Here is a 22,501-nt window from a genome sequence, read left to right on the forward strand (position 1 = left end):
TCCGTGCTCTTGCTTCCGAGTTGTCCTGGAATAGTGAGGTTCTCTGCGCGACCTTTAAAAAAGGCCTATCCAGCAACATTAAAGATGTTCTGGCCGCACGAGAAACTCCTGCTAACCTACATGAACTCATTCATCTTGCCACTCGCATTGACATGCGTTCTTCCGGATGGCGTCTGGAGCTCCGCCTGGATATGGACTTTGTTCGCACGAGGCGTTTTTTCCCCCCGGCTCCTCTCTCCTCTGGTCCTCTGCAATCCGTTCCTGTGCTTCCCGCCGTGGAGGCTATGCAAGTTGACCGGTCTCGCTTGACACCTCAAGAGAGGACACGACGCCGCATGGAGAATCTTTGCCTGTACTATGCCAGTACCGAACACTTCCTGAAGGATTGTCCTATCCGTCCTCCCCGCCTGGAAAGACGTACGCTGACTCCGCACAAAGGTGACACAGTTCTTGATGTCAACTCCGCTTCTCCACGCCTTACTGTGCCTGTGCGGATATCTGCCTCTACCTTCTCCTTCTCTACTATGGCCTTCTTGGATTCCGGATCTGCAGGAAATTTTTTTTTGGCCTCTCTTATCAACAGGTTCAACGTCCCTGTGACCAGTCTCGCCAGACCCCTCTACATCAATTGTGTTAACAATGAAAAATTGGACTGTCCCGTGCGTTACCGCACGGAACCCCTCCTAATGTGCATCGGACCTCATCACGGAAAAATTGAGTTTTTTTTCCTCAGGTTCTTTGGCCCCAAGAAGAGGGGGAGACCCAAGGGGGGGGGTACTGTTACGCCGAGCGCTCCGGGTCCCCGTTCCTCCCCGGAGCGCTTGCCTCATCCTCGTTGTTGCAGCGCCCCGGTCAGATCCACTGACCGGGTGCGCTGCGGTCCCGCCTCCAGCCGGGATGCGATTCGCGATGCGGGTGGCGCCCGCTCGCGATGCGCACCCCGGCTCCCGTACCTGACTCGCTCTCCGTCGGTCCTGTCCCGGCACGCGCGGCCCCGCTCCCTAGGGCGCGCGCGCGCCGGGTCTCTGCGATTTAAAGGGCCAGTGCACCAATGATGGTGCCTGGCCCAATCTTCCCAATTACCTTGATTGGCTTCCACCTGCTCCCTGGCTATATCTGGTCTCCTCCCTTGCACTCCCTTGCCGGATCTTGTTGCACTTGTGCCTAGTGAAAGCGTTCCCTTGTTTGTTCCTAGCCCGTGTTCCAGACCTCCTGCCGTTGCCCCTGACTACGATCCTTGCTGCCTGCCCCGACCTTCTGCTACGTCCGACCTTGCTTCTGTCTACTCCCTTGTACCACGCCTATCTTCAGCAGTCAGAGAGGTTGAGCCGTTGCTAGTGGATACGACCTGGTCACTGCCGCCGCAGCAAGACCATCCCGCTTTGCGGCGGGCTCTGGTGAAAACCAGTAGTGACTTAGAACCGGTCCACTAGCACGGTCCACGCCTATACCTCTCTGGCACAGAGGATCCACTACCTGCCAGCCGGCATCGTGACAACCAGCTGGACACAGATGTGGAAGGCAAGCTGTAAGGACTGGGAATGCAGTAGTTTTTTGGTAAGAGTACATGTATTTAGTACACTGCAGTTTTTATGTACACAAACTTTTCTTATTTCAGAGTTCCATTTGGGAAGGGGTGGGCACTATTTTTGTATTTGCCTCGGCAGCAGAAAAGCTAGAATCAGCCCTGCGACCAGGGACAAAACAATATGCTATGTTGTCCTCCATTGCAGTGGAATTAGATGCTTTATTCAGCATATATGTTAAAACAAGTTTACCCTTTGACCTAATTTAACCTTGATGACTTCAATACTATCTGTGATAATGGGTTTACTGTGACAATAAGTGGGACCTATCCGGGTAGTGACCTTACATTGATCAAAGGGAAATGTAAAAAATACTTGGTGCTTCTATCCATGGTTAATATTTGCTATGGAGCCCCTTTTTACTAATCATTTACAGCATCTAACGATAAATTCAACATTTATCAATCACATCATAAAGGTATAAATGACTATATTATAATCTATATTATAATATATAAATTATATTCTAATCTTATAAGGAATATATAAGTAAGTAGGAAAATAAACAAGGTAAATACATATTGAATATATAAATGTGTGTGTATATATATATATATATATATATATATATATATATTCTTGGAGATGATCTAAGCATAGGTATAATCAAATCATATGGTAAGATCATTCAGAAAAATGTTAAACACACAGTAAAAGGGATACTCCACTGGAAAAAAATGTTTTTAAATCAACTGGTACCGAAAAGATTTGTAAATGAATTCTATAAAAAAAAATCTTAATCCTTCCAGTACTTATCAGCTGCTGTATGATCCACAGGAAGTTCTTTTCTTTTTGAATTTCCATTCTGCTTACCACAGTGCTCTCTGCTGACACCTCTGTCCATTCTAGGAACTTTCCAGAATAGGAGCAAATCCCCATAGAAAACCTATCCTGCTCTGGACAGTTCCTAAAATGGACAGAGGTGTCAGCAGAGAGCACTGTGGCCAGGCAGAAAGGAAACTCAAAAAGAAAAGAACTGCCTGTGGATCATAACAGAAGCTGATAAGTACTGTAAGGATTAAGATTTTTTTAATAGAAGTAATTTACAAATCTGTTTAACTTTCTGGCACCAATTGATTTAAAAAAAAATATGTTTTCCAGTGGCGTACCCCTTTAAGAGTAAACTTACAGCCATTTTACATTGACATAACTCGGTGGCTTTCTAGGTTAACTTCAAGGTTAACTCTTAGCACAGGACACAGTACGTTGCTAAAAACAGATATTTTTCGTTTGCTTGTTTTTTATTTTCCTACAAAAAAAAAAATACATAATTCTTGACTGAAGTATCATCTCAATAATTCATGGATATGGCTACACATTTTCAAGGCCACATCATCTTCCTAGGTCAGTTTGCAGGAGAAGCATTATCACTTGTCAGGCAGGTTTGGGAGAACCTTCTCATATTATTCCCTTAAAAGCATAACTGAAAAATGTTTTGGGCCCAGGAAACCACACTGTCAAGTGCAAATATTAAATCACTATTCTATGTGTTTTTGTTGCTAGGTATTATTTATAAATTAGTACAAAAAGAGGGGGGCTCACCAAATCATACAATGGGTGCTACTGCTCAGTAAGCAAAAAACTTGCTATACAAGGGTAAGGATTACTGTAAAGAGTGCACACCACAAGATCAATATTCATATAAATAACAAATTTTATTAGGTATCACATAAAGATTGCAAAAAAGACAAAAAGGGCTAAAATCACTTAAAAAGCTCTCAATCGAGCAACCTCTGCAACATGGGAGAGGGGCCATGAACCCCCTTCTCACCAAAGTCCCGTCCCTCTGTAGTACAATATAATGGCTCAGGTAGTGGTGCTAACTGATAAGATGATACACATACAACATTAATCTTGTCACCAAATCAAATAATCTTAACACCAAATGAATTGAAATACACAATGTGCAAAGAAAAAATATATAAATTCATATCACCAGTGCATAGCAACCACAGAACAAAGGAGCCGAAATAGTAAATGGCGGGACGGGACCCCGAAGCCCCACGCGTTCCGTCACCATTTGTGACTTCCTCAGGGGTGTTGTAGTCCACCTGCCCTTAGGGTCTTATATATCAGCATAATAAACTAAGTAATACCTGTCAGGTGAGTACGTCAAGGGTCAGTCACGCTGTGTGTAGTGGAGCCAGCGTGAACTTCCGCCTCCGCCACCCACTTCCGCTATGCGTGCGTCACGAGAAGTGCAAATCATGTGACCACCTAGTGGTCACATGATCTCTTCTCCTTGATATTGGCTGTCATGCGCGATAATGCCGCATCCGGGAGTAAGTGCGTCCCACATGACCGAACGGTCACGTGAGGCGTCATGTGATCACATGTTGTTAGAAACTTTGTTGTACCTTAGCGAATGCGCACCCCGTATGTCAGGACACCAGGTAAGTACATAATGTATCTGATACAATTTGGACTCAATAATAAAACTGTAATATACATGCATGATGATGGTCAATGAACGGGCCCGTCACATGATATAGACATTATATATAGAATAGATAATTGGGAATAAACAATATACATATATATATAGATAATGTATGAAGAATAGTACATAAGTAATGAATAAAAATTAATAAATAATAAATAATAAATAAATAATGCACAATATATATACATATGTGTATACATAAAATAATATGAAAAATAAAGAATTTTTTTATATATTAAAAAATTGAAATTGAAGATAAGCAGTCAATAAATTAAAAAATGTAATGTGAATGATAAAGAATAAATGCATACATAATATAAAATAGGAGATAAAAAATATATATAATTTATTATGAATAATAAGTGTATGAATGAAGAAAGGTGAATAGACATATAACCCATGTGTGATAAGTAGTTGAGATAAGTGCAAGAGTATCAAAGTAATTCGTACTGATGCTATATATACTCAAAGTAATAATATTAATTTAATATAACATGAATTAACTACGCATCTATGTGTATTATTATATATAATATATAATATGGATATTTTAATCCAAGACTAAGTGCATGATTAAAAAATATTATTGTAATATATGTTTGACTACAATCATGTAGTAAAGTGTGACAGAAGACTATACCACATGTGTGTGTGTGTGTGTGTGTGTAAAAAAACACACCCACACACATGTACATTAGTATATGTGCAAAGTGGAAAAGTAAATAAATAATATAATTAGTTAAAATAAATTGTCAATATAATTATTGTCAAATCCCAATCATGATCATGATCGATAACAAACATGTGAAGGTCTTCGTCCAATCTCGTATCCCACCATGCATGCAATATCAAAAATTAGATATATATATCTACGATAAGGTGAAGTCACCATTGATGTTTCATACCTGGTATCTTATGCGGATAAAGGATGGTCCAGTATCCCCTTAATCTCAACAGCCTGTGTAACCCTCAAGGGCCTCCTGACTAGGTCAATATCAAATCAACCAATATTAGGATACTATATAAAACATTAATATTCAAAATTTAATAATTATCCAGACTGGGCAAGTGGCGTCCTCTTCTTATTAAATGAGTAAAGTCCAAGGTCTCCATAATGGAGTCCACATCCATAGATGTTGTTATAGTGTGTGTGGGGGGATGGCTACAAAAAAGTCCATCAATCCCTGGGTTGTCCATATTAGATAGGTTAATGTCTTCCACATACCAAAGAGGTTGTAAAAAACTCCATCCAGTGTCATAACCAAAGAATGTTTCATCCTAGGGGGGACTAGCAGCAGTCAGTAGGGCCCAAATCCAGGCTGAAGAATCCATTATCCATAAGCATCAAGCTATTACGAGTACATCCAAATATTCTCATGTGTTCTCCTTTTTATCATCTTCCTAGAATCCACATCACACCCGATATTTGAGACTCAGCAAGTGTTCGAACAACAGGAGGTAAGTACAATAACTCAGGATCAGCATAATCTTGAGAGGGATAGCAAAAACATTATTATGATACACCTAATCAGTCCAACAAGATGCCCCCATGTCTAAACGTGCCCACCTAGTGTGAGTGAATGTGTGTGTATATATGTGTGTGCCTGTGCCCCCTATGTGTGAAAAAGTAACCGTGCCCCCTATGTGTGTTGAGGTGACTGTTGTGTTAGTGAAAGTGTGCAATCTGAACAGTGAGATGGAATCAATATGTGCTTGTGAAATAGATGATGAGTGAATGTGTGAGGTAAAACCCAAGCACCACCCAGGGACATACTACCCTCCCTAACCTCCAAAGATTGTGTGGTCCCAGTGTAATGAAGTCGCCCCCCCCCCCACAACAACCAAAAACACACACCCCCTCCCCACATTACATGCCTCCCCAAAACGACCCACTGCACTGCAAACCCAAACTTACCTGTTTAGATTGACTGACATGTGAACTGGATAATGCTTCAAATCATCCCTACTAGAAGATGCCTAAATGATCGTCGACCTGTAACATAAAAATGAACAATTTCTCCGTTGGATTTGTGCGTGAGTGTGCGTGGAAACGCACACCCACACCCATACCACGTAATTGGATGTGTGAACACACACATACAACAGATTAGCCACAGTATTTACAACTCCTCACTCACCCAAGAAGCCAGTAAACAGTAGGTCCTCATTCATGCCCCATGGAAACACTGTTCCCAATTCGAAAATCCATTTGGATTCTACTTGTAGCAGTCTTTGGGTAATGGGTCCTCCTCTCATATTTGTCGTAACTCTTTCCAGGCCGACAACCTGTAAGCCATATGAACGTCCTCCATGATGTTCTAGAAAGTGGTTTGCCACGGTTGTCAGGGTTTTGAATCTGTCTTTATCCCGACGAGCCAATGCTATGGTGGATAGATGCTTCTGTATTCTTTTTCTAAGCTGTTGTCCTGTTTGCCCCACATACAATTTACCACAAGGGCAAATGATGGTATATATGACCTGTGATGTTTTACAATTAATGTAATTTTTTAGATGGTAACTTTTTCCATTTCGTGGATTGGTAAATTCCTGCTTGGGTGTCATAAACTGACAGGCAGTACAATCTCCACACGGATATGATCCATGATATTTGAAACCCCAGCCTAAAGATCTTGTGGGTCTCTGAAAGTGGCTCCTTGTTAATAAATCCCTCAAATTTGGCGCTCTTCTTAAGACCAACATTGGTCTATCAGGTACCACATTTCTAACCTGGTTATCTGATAGCAAAATGTTCCAGTTATCACCCAATATTTTCCTGATGTCCTGCCACTGGTTGTTATATGTGGCCACAAATCTTAGAGTGTTGTCCTCCAGTCTCTCTGAAGTCCCATCAAGGAGTGATCTTCTTTCAATGCCATTAGCCCTCTGGTAGGCCTGGGATATAATACTTCTCGGGTATCCCCTCTTTTTAAATCTGTTAGTAAGGTCCAAAGCCTGTGTTTTGAAATCTTGGGGTCGGCTGCAGTTCCTTCTCACACGCAGAAATTGTCCAGTAGGAATCCCCCTTAAGGTATGTCTAGGATGAAACGAGGAGTAATGCAGCAAGCTATTGGTAGCTGTACTTTTCCGGAATAAGTTGGTCTCTAAATGCCCATTGCTCACCTCTATTCGAAGATCCAGAAATTCTACTTCCAAAGCAACCAAGGCTAGAACTCATGACCACGTGATTGAGAGGCTGCAGGAACCAGGCAGCGCCATGGGGGAGCTGGGCTTCCAAAGCAACCAAGGCTAGAACTCATGACCACGTGATTGAGAGGCTGCAGGAACCAGGCAGCGCCACGGGGGAGAAAGGAAACTCAAAAAGAAAAGAACTGCCTGTGGATCATAACAGAAGCTGATAAGTACTGTAAGGATTAAGATTTTTTTAATAGAAGTAATTTACAAATCTGTTTAACTTTCTGGCACCAATTGATTAAAAAAAAAATATGTTTTCCAGTGGCGTACCCCTTTAAGAGTAAACTTACAGCCATTTTACATTGACATAACTCGGTGGCTTTCTAGGTTGACTTCAAGGTTAACTCTTAGCACAGGACACAGTACATTGCTAAAAACAGATATTTTTCGTTTGCTTGATTTTTATTTTCCTACAAAAAAAAATAATACATCATTCCTGACTAAAGTATCATCTCAATAATTCATGAATATGGCTACACATTTTCAAGGCCACATCATCTTCCTAGGTCAGTTTGCAGGAGAAGCATTATCACTTGTCAGGCAGGTTTGGGAGAACCTTCTCATATTATTCCCTTAAAAGCATAACTGAAAAATGTTTTGGGCCCAGGAAACCACACTGTCAAGTGCAAATATTAAATCACTTTCCTATGTGTTTTTGTTGCTAGGTATTATTTATAGGCCAGTACTTTACAGGGGTTATACTGGATGACAAAAAGGTGCTGTATTACAGCTTAACCTTACCGAAGTGGAACAGACTGAGCGGCAATATCATACACAACCGTGTGTAATATTAAATGGTAACTCTTGTGAAAACAAATTTTTGCTACTGCACTCCTTATGCTAAATAAAAAATATTTAAGCTTTGTTTAAAAAAATGAAGTTTTATTTATGCACCTTTTCCCCCATCTCATACACAGACTGTGGACCAAAGTCCAAACACAGGAAGTGCAGTCTGGAGTGCTGAGGGGGGGGGGGGGGTCCAGCCAACAGCATATGGCAGTCAAGTGTGAGAGGAGCTATGATTGGATGAGGCTGGACACATCCCCTCAGCACTCCAGACTGCACTTCCTGTGTTTGGACTTCGGCCCAAAGTCTGTGTATAAGATAAGGTTCTCTTGAGCTTTTTTAAGCACAAATAAAACATAGAAAACTTCATTTTTTTTTTTAAACAAAGTATATTAGAAATATTTTTTATTTACCATAAGGAGTGCAATAGCAAAAATTAGTTTTAATGAGAGTTACCCTTTAAACACAGCAGCCAAGTATTTCAATCCCTAGATATCTGTACTGAGCGTGGTGTATTTTCAAGTATTTGATATCTTTGGTAATAGAGAAACACAAAAGTAGTGGTTTATAGGGGGAGTTTCATCAAAACTTGTGTAAAGGAAGAATGGTGCAGTTGCCCACAACAACCAATCAGATTGCTTCTTTTATTTTTTAAAAGGCCTCTAAAAAATAAAAAAAGAAGCAACCTATATGGTTGCTACGGGTAACTGCATTTTTCTGTCAGTACACATGTTTAGGGTATGATTTTTTTTTTTTTTTTTTATATATTTTTATTGGAATTTTTTCAAAAGAATAAACATTAATACAAAAACGTAAATAAAACATTGAGTCTCTGCGTGTAATACACAATACAGCAAATACATCTAGCGTGGAGCAATCATGTTATAACATAGTTTCAGATATGATGTAAGAGCAGAAAAATTTTAGATAAGAGCAGGACATTACACTCACAACCCTCGAGACCCATGTCACCCTCCCTCATCCAGATAGGTATACATATATAGGTAATACCCATACAGAGGCAGATAAAGAAGTATCCCTGTATAAACAGAGCTGCTTATCCAACAGTGAACTCCAAATACAGTCATACATTGACAAGCGACTTCTCCCGATCATCGGACCACCCCACGTAGTGTCTTTCCTGAAAGTTCTAGTCGTTCCCTCTATTTCAGTGTCAGTCAGTGGAAATGAAGAAATGGTCATAGTGTGGTCAGTCATTTGGAAGACGTAATGCTCCCAGTGTACCCTGAAGTTCTTCCGTATTATACCAGGTAGTGTATCTGAAGGGATACACTACCTCTGCAATCTCAGTGGGGTCAAAGTGGGACACAATGAAAGAACGCCATTTATTAAAGAATTTCTGCGTCCCCGAGTCTAGGTGTCGTTCCGCATCAATCCTGTCTACCCCCATGAAGTATTTCAGCTGTGAAACTATCATAGCAACATCAGGTGTATGGGCTTCCAACCATGTGTGAAACAGACATCTCAGTGCAACCAGGAGCACAACGTGTAACAAGGCAGGCATACTACCCCCATTTCCCTCCCTCTCCCCAGCTTCAGGTGGGCGCAATTGGTTAAAAAGCAGCGATTGGTGGGTGAAAGAAAGTTGAGTGTGTCAGTGGTCCCGAATATACGAGCAGACGGTCTGCCAATATTGCACATGATTTGTGTTTTAATTACTTGCTGCATGTATATGAATATAAGAAAATCAATGGGTTTACATGCTAAAACCATCACATTCGTGTACACCCTTCTTGGTATAGGATGTAGACCCCTAAGTTCATCAGACTTGCAGCCCTACTGGTGACTTGGTAACTTGGAGGTGGAAGTTAGTGTCTCAACATTGGCAATGGCATTGGTTAACATCTCCTAATTTAGTCGCAAACAAAGCAATTTTATTATGCACAAAGTCAAAGAAAATACATAAACATTGCACATTAACCCCTTAAGGACTCAGCGTTTTTCCGTTTTAAAAATCATAACGCTTTCAATTTTGCACATAAAATTCCATATGATGGCTTATTTTTTGCCCCACCAATTCTACTTTGCAGTGACATTAGTCATTTTACCCAAAAATCCATGGCGAAACGGAAAAAAAATCATTGTGCGACAAAATTGAAGAAAAAATTTCATTTTGTAAATTTTCCGTTTCTACGTAGTGCATTTTTCGGTAAAAATGACACCTTATCTTTATTCTGTAGGTCCATACGGTTAAAATGATACTCTACTTATATAGGTTGGATATTGTCGTACTTCGGAAAAAAATCATAACTACATGCAGTAAAATTTATATGTTAAAAATTCTCATTTTCTAACCCCTATAACTTTTTAATTTTTCCGCGTATGGGCCAGTATGACCACTCATTTTTTGCGCCATGTTCTGAAGTTTTTATTGGTACCATTTTTGTATTGATCGGACTTTTTTTATCGCTTTTTATTCATTTTTTCATGATATAAAAAGTGACCAGAAATACACAATTTTGGACTTTGGAATTTTTTTGCGCGCACGCCATTGACCGTGCAATTTAATTAACAATATATTTTTATAGTTCGGACATTTTCGCACGCAGCGATACCACATATGTTTATTTTTATTTACACATTTTTTTTTATGTGAAAAGGGAGTGATTCAAACTTTTAATAGGGAAGGGGTTAAATAACCTTTGTTAACTTTTTTTTTCCACTTTTTTTTTGCAGTGTTATAGCTCCCATAGGGACCTATAACACTGCACACACTGATCTCCTATGCTGGGACCTATAACACTGCACACACTGATCTCCTATGCTGATCCCTGCAAAGCCATAGCTTTGCAGGGATCAGTCAGATAGGGGCTCGATTGCTCAAGCCTGTAGCTCAGGCTTGGAGCAATCAATCCCTGATTGGACGCCGCAGACAGAGGTAAAGAGACCTCTGCCTGCGTCCCAGCTGACTGAAACATCGCGATTTTATTGCGATGTCCCGATCAGCCCGACTGAGCTGCCGGGAACCGTCTACTTTCGTTTTCAGACGCAGCGGTCAACTTTGATCGCCACGTCTGAAGGGTTAACAGCGCGCGGCACAGCGATTGTTTTTCACACTGGGACCGGGCTTAGGACATACAGATACGCCCTAAGTCCTTAAGAGGTTAATGCCTACTGAGCTTAGAAGCGATGGATAAATATACAATGAACATAACACTATACCCAGGTATAGGGGAGAAGGGATTTGTAAATTACTTTTATTTAAAAATCTTAATCCTTCCAGTACTTATCAGCTGCTGTATACTACAGAGAAAGTTGTATAATAATTTTCTGTCTGACCACAGTGCTCTCTGCTGACACCTCTGTCCATGTCAGCAACTGTCCAGAGTACAAGCAAATCCCCATAGCAAACCTCTCCTGCTCTGGACAGTTCATGATACGGACAAAGGTGTCAGCAGAGATCACTGTGGTCAGACAGAAAATAAATATACAACTTCCTGGGGAGCATACAGCAGCTGATAAGTACTGGAAGGATTCAGAATTTTCAATAGGAATGATTTACAAATCTGTTTAATTTTGTGGCACCAGTTGATTTAAAAAATGTTTTTCCACTGGCGTACCCCTTTAATGACCCATTAGGTCATCCATTTATGGGTATTATATCTTGTTTGAAGGGCCCACGTGACCCAAGGACTTTTAACACATCATATTAGTATTTGTTTTACATTATGGTATTTCCAAATATCAGGGTCTTTTCTTTTTTTTTCTTAAAGCGGGTCACTTAAACCTCCCTTATTTCTTGTACTTGACTAGAAAAGAATTATATATCATAAATGTGTTGAAAAATTTCAGTGTTATTGCAATACAGCCTGGTCTGGAGTTCCCATTCACTCACGTTAATAAAACTTGCCAGTTGTCAGTTTCCTCCTTTCTTTGTACATTGTGTGCATACTTTGGTAACATGTGACACAAATAATGATGACAGTGACAGGAGGAAGTGAAGTAAGGCTCGCTGTGTTTTTTTTTTTTTTCGGTTTATGTAGTTTTCCTATAAGTGTAGTATTTCCTGTTCTGTTACTACATGTCCCACTGTACATATTTCAACCCAGAATGGCATGGCTATCTTATTATCAGATTGCTGTGTATTTTATGTGAGGACTTCCTCCTGTTAGTCATCTGATGAGACCAGTTACAGAACTGTGCCTGTGCGGACTGGCAGAGATCTAGAAGATGAGGGGACTATGCCTAGTTGAATCCATGCTTTTCCTGCTGATCTTAGGGGTTTCCATACCGAGCAGCAGATCCAGGTCTTTACTACATCCAGATAAAGCAACAAAGAACGCAGTGCAAGTCTCTGGACAGAAAGTTTCTTGCATAGGTATGCAGAGTTTTACGTTCTATAAAGTTTTCTTTGTACTGTACAGGGTACAGTTCATTTCACTGTAAATAGTAGAAAGGGAAAAATATTTAGTATCTTTTTACAGTTTGTTTATATTGTTTATTTTTTTATTATTTTTAACTATAGTATAATTCATATAAAATTTATATATTGTTATTCTAGAACACATTTATAACCTTAAATTTGATAAATGTATCCTCTCACATGTTATATATTTAGACCAGTAGATTTTAACCCCTTAAGGACCCAGCCCATTTTCACCTTAAGGACCCGGCCATTTTTTCAACATCTGACCACTGTCACTTTAAACATTAATAACTCTGGGATGCTTTTACTTTTCATTCTGATTCCGAGACTGTTTTTTCGTGACATATTCTACTTAATGTAAGTGGTGACATTTTGTCAATACTTGCATCATTTCTTCGTGAAAAATTCCAAAATATGATGAAAAAATTTAATATTTTGCATTTTTCGAACTTTGAAGCTCTCTGCTTAAAAGGAAAATGGATATTCCAAATAAATTATATATTGATTCACAAATACAATATGTCTACTTTATGTTTGCATCATAAAGTTGACATGTTTTTACTTTTGGAAGACATCAGAGGGCTTCAAAGTTCAGCAGCAATTTTCCAATTTTTCACAAAATTTTCAAAATCGGAATTTTTCAGGGACAAGTTCAGTTATGAAGTGGATTTGAAGGGCCTTCATATTAGAAATACCCCACAAATGACCCAAATATAAAAACTGCACCCCTCAAAGTATCCAAAATGACATTCAGTAAGTGTGTTAACCCTTTAGGTGTTTCACAGGAATAGCAGCAAAGTGAAGGAGAAAATTCAAAATCTTCATTTTTTACACTCACATGTTCTTGTAGACCCAGTTTTTGAATTTTGGAAACTACACTCCTTAAGGAACACAACAAGGGGTACAGTGAGCCTTAACACCTCACAGGTGTTTGACGACTTTTTGTTAAAGTTGGATGTGTAAATGAAAAAAAAAAAATGTTTTCCTGAATTTTTCCTAAATTTAACATTTTTACAAGGGTTAATAGGAGAAAATGACCCCCAAAATTTGTAACCACATTTCTTCTGAGTATGGAAATACCCCATGTGTGGATGCAAAGTGCTCTACTGGCGCACTACAATGCTCAGAAGAGGAGGAGCGCCATTGAGCTTTTGGAAAGATAATTCGTTTGGAATTGAAGTCAGGGCCCATATGCATTTACAAAGCCCCCTGTGGTGCCAGAACAGTGGACCCCCCCCCCCCCCACATGTGACCCCATTTTGGAAACTACACCCCTCACAGAATTTAATAAGGGGTGCAGCGAGTATTTACACGGCACTGGCATTTGACAGATCTTTGGAACAGTGGGCTGTGCAAGTGAAAAATTACATTGTGGGGCGTAAATGCTCACTGTTTTCCCCTGTTACATTACATGAGGGGTATAGTTTCCAAAATGGGGTCACATGTGGGAGGGGTCCATTGTTCTGGCACTATGGGGGCTTTGTAAACACACGTGGCCTTCAATTCTGGACAAATTTTCTCTTCAAAATCCCAATGGCACTTTACATCCACATATGTGGTATTTTCTTACTCAGAAGAAATGGGATTACAAATTTTGGGGTTTTTTTTTTTCTATTTCCCCTTGTGAAAATGAAACATTTAGGGTAACACCAGCATTTTAGTGAAAACATTTTTATTTTCATTTTCCCATCCAACTTAAATGAAAATTCGTCAAACACCTGTGGGTTGTTAAGGCCACTATACCCCTTGTTACATTCAGTGAGGGGTGTAGTTTCCAAAATGGGGTCACATGTGGGTATTTATTTTAGTTTATGTCAGAACCGCTGTAAAATCAGCCACCCCTGTGCAAATCACCAATTTAGGCCTCAAATGTACATGGTGAGCTCTCACTCCTGAGCCTTGTTGTGCGCCCGCAGAGCATTTTACGCCCATATATAGGGTATTTCCGTACTCAGGAAAAATTGTGTTACAAAAGGTGGACATAGGGGTATTCTACACAGTGATTCCCAAACACGGTGCCTCCAGCTGTTGCTAAACTCCCAGCATGCCTGGACAGTTAATGCTGGGAGTTGTTGTTTTGCAACAGCTGGAGGCTCCGTTTTGAAAACACTGCCGTACAATATGTTTTTCATGCTTATTGGCGGGGGGGGGGGGGGACAATGTAAGGTGGTGTATATGTTGTGTTTTAACCTTTATTATGTGTTACTGTAGTGTAGTGTAGTGTTTTTAGGGTACATTCGCACTGGCATGTTATGGTGACTTTGCGCTGCGTCGAAAAATTTGCCGCAGCCCAAACTTGAAGCAGGAAACTCACCGTAAACCTGCCCGTGTGAATGTACCCTGTACATTCAGATGGGGGGGGGGCAAACCTCAAGCTGTTTAAAAACTACAACTCCCAGCATTACTGACAGACCGTGCATGCTGGGAGTTGTACTTTTGCAACAGCTGGAGGAACACTGGTTGGAAACCTTCAGTTAGGTTCTGTTACCTAGCTCAGCATTTTCCAACCAGTGTGCCTCCAGCTGTTGCAAAACTACAACTCCCAGCATGTACTCATCGCCGAAGGGCATGCTGGGAGATGTAGTTATGCAACAGCTGGAGGTATGCAACTACAACTCCCAGCATGCCAAGACAGCTGTTTGCTGGTTAGGCATGCTGGGATTTGCAGTTTTGAAACAACTGCACAGTGATCTCCAAACTGTGACCCTCCAGCTGTTGCAAAACTACAAATCCCACCATGCCCACACAGCAAACAGCTATCTGGGCATGCTGGGAGTTGTAGTTTTGCAACATCTGGAGGGCTACAGTTTAGACATCACTGTATAGACACTACTGTATAGTGGTCTCAGACTGTAGCCCTCCAGATGTTGCTAGGCAACTCACCGGGTTCTGTAGGATCCGGGTAGCCAGCTGCATGACATCGCCGCCCGCTGATCCCAGTTGCCCGCAGCCTCTGGATGGGTAAGTGTATCTTCTGCCGTCGGTCCTCTTCGGTTTCCCCGTCCTGCCCGGCCAATTGTGGGTGTGCAGAACGGGGAAACCGAAAGTTAAGCTCCTCCGCCCCCGATCTGCTATTAGTCATCGCTTCTGGTGACCAATAGCAGGGATAGGAGGGGTGGCACACCTGCCACCTCACTCCTATCCATTCAGGGGGACCAGGGGTGTCTTAGACAACCGCGATCCCCCTTATATTCCGGGTTCCCATAGACCCGTATGACCCGGAATTGGCGCAGGGGGGGTCTGATGACTGCTGCTGATCATTGTTTCTGGGACTGGAGACATCATGCCACACCCCCTCGTGATGTTGCGCCACTCCCTCTCCATTCATGTCTATTGGAGGGGGCGTGACACAGTCATGTCCCCTCCCATAGACATGAATGGAGGGGGCGTGGCATCACGAGGGGGTGTGGAGGGACGTCATGTCTCTAGTCCTGGAAACAGAGGTTTCCAAGACTGGAGACGCAGCCCTTCATAGAATTCGGGTGCTGCACGGAGATCGCGGGGGGTCCCCGCGATCAGACATCTCATCCCCTCTCCTTTGGAGAGGGGATAAGATGTATTTGGCCGGAATATTCTTTTAAGAGCAAAGGCGAACAGCTCATTGTAAGGCTGTGTTCACACGAGGAACCGTGCGGACATTCCCCCCAAATGTGCAGTGCCGGAATAACACGCTCTGGAATGCGCCATCTCATCGACAGCAATGCATTCAATGGAGAGTCTGCAGAAATAATAAACATGTCTATTCTTTCTGCGGACACCAGAATTTGAATTTCCACGCCAGTTTCCTGTTCGGCAATTCTGCTATGTGCACAGTGCAGCAGAATCCCATTGAAATCAATGGGACTCTGCTGTTGCTGAATCTCCATGCGGAATTCCAATGTGTATTTTTGCACGGAAATTGCGGTGTGTGGACATAGCCTAACACTATTCCTAGTCATATAAACTTGAGTCTAAACATCTAGATGGTTGGTATGCAAAGACAAAATTAGTTTTAATTTCATATTGGTAAATGAACAAGGACTCAAAAGTTTATTAAAGGAAATCTGTCACCAGTATCACCTGCACTGACCTGACGGTACCACCAGGTAGTGCAGGTGAGACTGATGACAATGGTACTTACCTTGTCCTGTTCCGTGTTAGGGGATCACCGGCAATCTCCTCCATTAGCTTCAGCTCCAGCCTGGATTGGGGCACGGGCGGAGCTTAGTGACGTCAGCGCTGCTGTTCTCTAGCAACTGGACCCAGCAGAGAACAGCAGCGGTGACATCACTAAGCTCCACCCATGCCCCAAGCCGCTGCTGCTTTCTGCTGGGTCCCGATGCTAGAGAACAGCAGCAATGACGTCACTAAGCTCTGCCCATGCCCCAAGCCAGGCCGGAGCTGAAGCTAACGGAGGAGATTACCGGAGATCCCCTGCACGGAACAGGACAAGGTAAGTGCCGTTGTCATCAGTGTCACCTGCACTACCTGTTGATACCGACAGGTTTGTGCAGGTGACACTGGTGACATATTTCCTTTAAAGGTGATAAGAATAGAGTGAAGAGCGTGAGAGGTTTTAATCCCTTAAGGACGCCCTGTTTTCCTTAATGACCGAGCCCAATTTTTCTAATCTGGCATTTGTCTTTTCAAGTTGTAATAACTTTGAAATGCTTTTACTGAGTTAAGCAATTCTGAGATTGTTTTGTTGTGACATATTGTACTTCATATTAGTGGTAAATCTTTGTTGATACATGCAGCATTTTTGTAAAGAACTGTAAAATATTGTGAAAAATTAGAAAATGTATGGCTTTTTATTATTTTTTATATATTTTTATTAGTTTTTTATGGCGATCACTGTGCAGTAAAAATGATGTTATCTTTATTCTGTGGGTCAGTACGATTATGGTGATATCCAATTTATATAGCTTTTTAATATAAATCTTATTGTTTTACAACTAAATCCTTTTTCCCCCTTTTTTGTGTTGCCATGTTCTGACAGCCATAACTTTTTTATTTTTTTGTCCAACGCCATTGTGTGAGGGCCTATTTTTTGCAGGATGAGCTGTACTTTTTATTAGTACAATTTTTGTGATACAAGCTACCTTTTGATCTTTTTTTTATTCCTTGTTTTGGACCAAAATTTGCATTGCTATTTTGGCATTTTTTATGGCGTTCACTATGCGGGATAGTTAACAATATCATTTTATTGTACAAGTTATAATTAACGTGGCAATACCTATTATGTATAGCTTTTTGAGAGGGGGGTTGGTGATAATACAGGGCTTTATTGGGAAAGGGGCATTTATTATGATTATTACTATTTTTTTTTTATTTTACACTTAATTTATGGAATTTTTTTTTACAGTTTTTACTTTTTACCTGTTATACTATGCTGCAGTACATCTGTACTGCAGCACAGTATTACTGTCAGTACTACTGACTTGGTACTTAGTACAAATAATTGGGTCCCTTGTGTCATGTACCTTAGCAAATATTTATCTTGCCATATTCAAATTAACGTATGTCCACACTCTCAGGAACCCCTTCACCCGGTTTGTAAAGGGGTTCCTGAGATATGTGGATGACGTACTTATAACTTGGGACAGCACAAAGAATGGCTTTGAAGATTTTGTCAGATATTTGAATGACAATGACATGAACATGAACGCATGAATATAGTGGAAAATCCTTAAATTTTCTGGATATTACACTCAGTATTGATTAATTAAATTTAAAAAAAAAATATAGCAAAAACTCGCTATTACATTATCAAAGTTCACATCCATTTTACATCAAGAATAATATCCCTTACTCACAATTTATGAGATTAAAAAGAATTAACAGTGACATCATCCAATATTAAATACAAGCAGAAGAATTAAAACATTGATTAAGAGAGAGAAAATATTCAAATTCAATAATTAATAAGGCTTTTTAAGAGCAGAACAGAGAGAAAGGAAAGAATTCCTTGTTCCAAACAAGTCTAAAAGAAAAAAAGAAAAAAGAGATAAAAAATTTATTTTCTCCTCTGATAATAGTCCCATGAATAAAATAATAAAAAATGCAATTTTTTCAAACTGGTTTATGTTGGAACATGACCCGTTAATTAATGATGTAGAAAAAAATAAAACCCTCCATGATTATATTAAATATAAAAAAACATTAAAAAAATTAACGCTGGTTCAAATTGGCTTGCTAAAAGTATACCCCTTGGTAACTTTCCCTGTGGACACTGTAACTATTATAAACTTATTCTTAAAAAAAGATATATCAAATTAGGTGGTTATACAGTAAAAGTCAATCAATTTATCTCCTGTAGGTCAAACTTTGTAATTTACTGCTTGACCTTTACTTGCGGTATGTTCTATGTGGGTAAGACAAAAAGAAATCTTAATGTCAGATTCCGAGAACACCTGTACTCCTTACGTACAAAAGTAGGTGCCATTCATTTCATTGCTCACATGGATGAATACCACAATTCGATTTGCAGGTCTACAATATATTCCACAACAACTGCAAGATAGACATGTGTGGATAGACATATAAAATTACTAAAATGCGAAGCAAAGTTGATTATGAAATTGAAAGAGTTAGGCCAGTTGGGTCTGACTGAAAGAAACAATCTCAGCTCTTTTCTATGAATCAGCAGGATATTTGTTTTGATCTTTTTTTGGTTTTACTAGATATTTGATTTTATATACTATGTATTTTGTTGGTGAAGGGTCACTCCTCCCCCCTCTTCCCCATATACCTGGATAGTAATCCGATGGATCTTACACAAAACCGCCCTGTCATTCTGCTAATACGCTCCGGCTGCCAGCTGGTAGTGCCTTCCCTCCCTGCACCCGGGTGAACAGGCTTATTGTATGGACTATGCTTCTTTAAAGTCCGAACAAGATATGTACATGGACACAGCGCCGTTTGAAGGAATTTGGGGTCCCCAAGCAAAATGGACATGGAGGCCCCCCCCTTGATGTTCACGCACGTCACGCTGTAGGGCCAGCGTCAGGGCGTAGTAACGCCGGCCATTGAATGCTGGGAGCGCGAAGTGAGCGAACGTCTAGACGAGGCCCCCACGTTAGGTGCAGCACACTTCCCCCACATTAGGTGCAGCACAGTCCCCTCCCCCACGTTCGGTGCGGCACAGTTCCCCCCACGTTCGGTGCGGCACAGTTCCCCCCACGTTACGTGCGGCACAGTTCCTCCCACGTTACGTGTGGCACAGTTCCCCCCACGTTAGGTGCGGCACAGTTCCCCCCACGTTAGGTGCAGCAGAGTTCCCCCCACATTAGGTGCAGCAGAGTTCCCCCCACATTAGGTGCAGCAGAGTTCCCCCCACATTAGGTGCAGCAGAGTTCTCCCCACATTAGGCTAGCAGTGTTCCCCCACATTATGTGCAGTATAGTTCCCACACATTAGGCAGTATAGTTCCCCACATTAAGTGCAGTATAGTTCTCCCCACATTAGGTGCAGTATAGTTCTCCCCACATTAGATGCAGTATAGTTCTCCACATTAGGTGCAGTATAGTTCCCCACATTAGGTGCAGTATAGTTCTCCACATTAGGTGCAGTATAGTTCCCCACATTAGGTGCAGTATAATTCTCCACATTAGGTTGGCAGTATAGTTTACACCACATTAGGTGCAGTATAGTCCCCCCACATTAGGTGTAGTATGTTCCCCCACAGACATACAGCCTCCAGCCATACAGTGTATGGCTGGAGGCTTTATGCCTGTTTACTGCCCTACTTCAGTGTTCTGATCACTGCTCCTTTTGTCCGGCCACCATAGCAATAGGTCCCGGGACTGGAGGAGCGGTGGTCGGAGCACTGAAGCTGATGTGCCGCTGGTCACTTACCATGTTGGCCAGCGCATGTCCTGTTCGCTGCTCCGCTCCTCCGTGTTGCTTTCCAATGGGCACACGCATGGGACAGGGCAATTGCCCTGTCCCCCCCCCCCCTGGATCTGCCACTGCATGCATTATATACACACACAACACACTGTATACATTACATACTGTACATACATGCTTCATACATACACAACATACTGTACACATTACATACTGTACATGCATGCTTCATACACACACAACATACTGTACACATTACATACTGTACATGCATGTTTCATGCACACACAACACACTGTACATATTATATACTGTACATGCATCCTTCAAACAACATACTGTACACATTACATACTGTACATGCATGCTTCATACACACACAACACACTATACACATTACATACTGTACATGCATCATACACACACACATACTGTACACATTACATACTGTACATGCATCATACACACACACTGTACACATTACATGCTGTACATGCATCATACACACACTGTACACATTACATACTGTACATGCATCATACACACACACTGTGCACATTACATACCGTACATGCATCATACACACACACACATTACATACTGTACATGCATCATACACACACACACACTGTACACATTACATACTGTACATGCATCATACACACACAACATACTGTACACATTACATACTGTAGATGCATCATACACACACACATACTGTACACATTACACACTGTACATGCTTCATACACACACAACATACTGTACACATTACATACTGTACATGCATCATACACACACAACATACTGTACACATTACATACTGTAGATGCATCATACACACACACATACTGTACACATTACATACTGTACATGCACCATACACACACTATACACATTACATACTGTACATGCTTCATACACACAGACACTGTACACATTACATACTGTACATGCATCACACACACACACACATACTGTACACATTACATACTGTACATGCATCATACACACACACATACTGTACACATTACATACTGTACATGCTTCATACACTCACAACATACTGTACACATTACATACTATACATGCATCATACACACACACTGTACACATTACATACTGTACATGCATCATACACACACACATACTGTACACATTACATACTGTACATGCACCATACACACACACTGTACACATTACATACTATACATGCATCATACACACATACTGTACACATTACATACTATACATGCATCATACACACACACTGTACACATTACATGCTATACATGCTTCATACACACACAGATAGAATAGATCAGTGTTTCCCAACCAGGATGCCTACAGAGGTTGCAAAACTGCATCTCCCAGCATGACCAGACAGCCTTTGGCTGTCTGGGCATGCTGGGAGTTGTAGTTTTGCAACAACTGGAGGCACCCTGGTTGGGAAACACTGGTATAGATACACACATGCACATTACATATAGTCATCCACAGTAGTAACACACACAGGCACAGTACATAGACATACACATATGTACACACATATATATCCACACACACACACACACGCTTATACATATATATATATATATATATATATATATATATATATATATGCAGGGACAACTACTGTACTCAGGCCCCATGTTGTACAGCCTCTGCGGTCTCCTCACAGCTCTCTCCTCCCCCTTCCCCCTCCTCCTGCTCAGACGGCTGAGAGAAGAGTCCGGGCTGAGGGAGAACTCCAAAGCTGCAAATTAATTTATTTTAAAAACATGTCAGACATTCTGGGGCCCTCTTGTTTGGGTGCCTGGGGCCCGGAGCACAAACTCCAAGAGCAGGATTGTTAATCGCTACAGGACGGGCAAGCACTGTCTGTGCTCGAGGGCCCCCAGCCAGCTCGGGCCCCAAGCAATTGCTTGGTTTGCCTGTCCTGTAGCGACGGGCCTGCATGGACATTGCCTTAATAAAGTCTGAATTTTATTATTGCTACATGGTGAGTGCAGACATGCTTTTTTTCCTTTATTGAATATTTACTGTCAGTACTACACTGACATTCAGCCTGTGCAATCCAACCTATGGCTGGACTTCACAGGCTGCCATACTAGGAAGACAGGAGGCCATCACCTGGCCAACTGCTGCCATGACAACCAACAGGACCCCACAATCGCGTTGCGGGGTCGCCATTAGGGAAAAGGTGGAGCCCCCTCCCCCTGTCAATCCCATAGATGCTGTGATTAGTAATGATCACGGCATCTAACTGGGTTTATT

General features: G+C 41.3%; 1 protein-coding gene and 1 long non-coding RNA gene across 5 annotated transcripts in view; one reads left to right on the forward strand and one right to left on the reverse strand.

Annotated features, from left to right (window-relative positions):
• Nucleotides 1–4,706: 4,706 nt before the first annotated feature.
• The window catches only part of AOAH (acyloxyacyl hydrolase), a 117,732-nt gene continuing 99,937 nt past the window's right edge, over nucleotides 4,707–22,501 (forward strand). For 2 of the 4 annotated variants that reach the window (XM_056520476.1, XM_056520475.1), the window contains exon 1: nucleotides 12,073–12,346. In XM_056520476.1, the coding sequence (XP_056376451.1) occupies nucleotides 12,199–12,346 (148 nt within the window). In that variant the 5' untranslated portion in view covers nucleotides 12,073–12,198. Of the gene's footprint in view, nucleotides 5,488–7,161; nucleotides 7,394–12,072; nucleotides 12,347–15,339; nucleotides 15,356–22,501 lie in introns of those variants that run through there. The other 2 variants (XM_056520478.1, XM_056520477.1) reach the window with 2 other exon arrangements.
• LOC130273512 (uncharacterized) lies at nucleotides 5,416–6,715 on the reverse strand. The gene is made up of 3 exons (XR_008844013.1): nucleotides 6,168–6,715; nucleotides 5,945–6,022; nucleotides 5,416–5,517 (listed from the first exon to the last, which is right to left on the reverse strand). It is a non-coding gene; the product is annotated as an uncharacterized LOC130273512 (long non-coding RNA).

Source organism: Hyla sarda, chromosome 5, assembly GCF_029499605.1.
Source record: "Hyla sarda isolate aHylSar1 chromosome 5, aHylSar1.hap1, whole genome shotgun sequence".
NCBI classification, from domain to species: Eukaryota; Metazoa; Chordata; class Amphibia; order Anura; family Hylidae; genus Hyla; species Hyla sarda.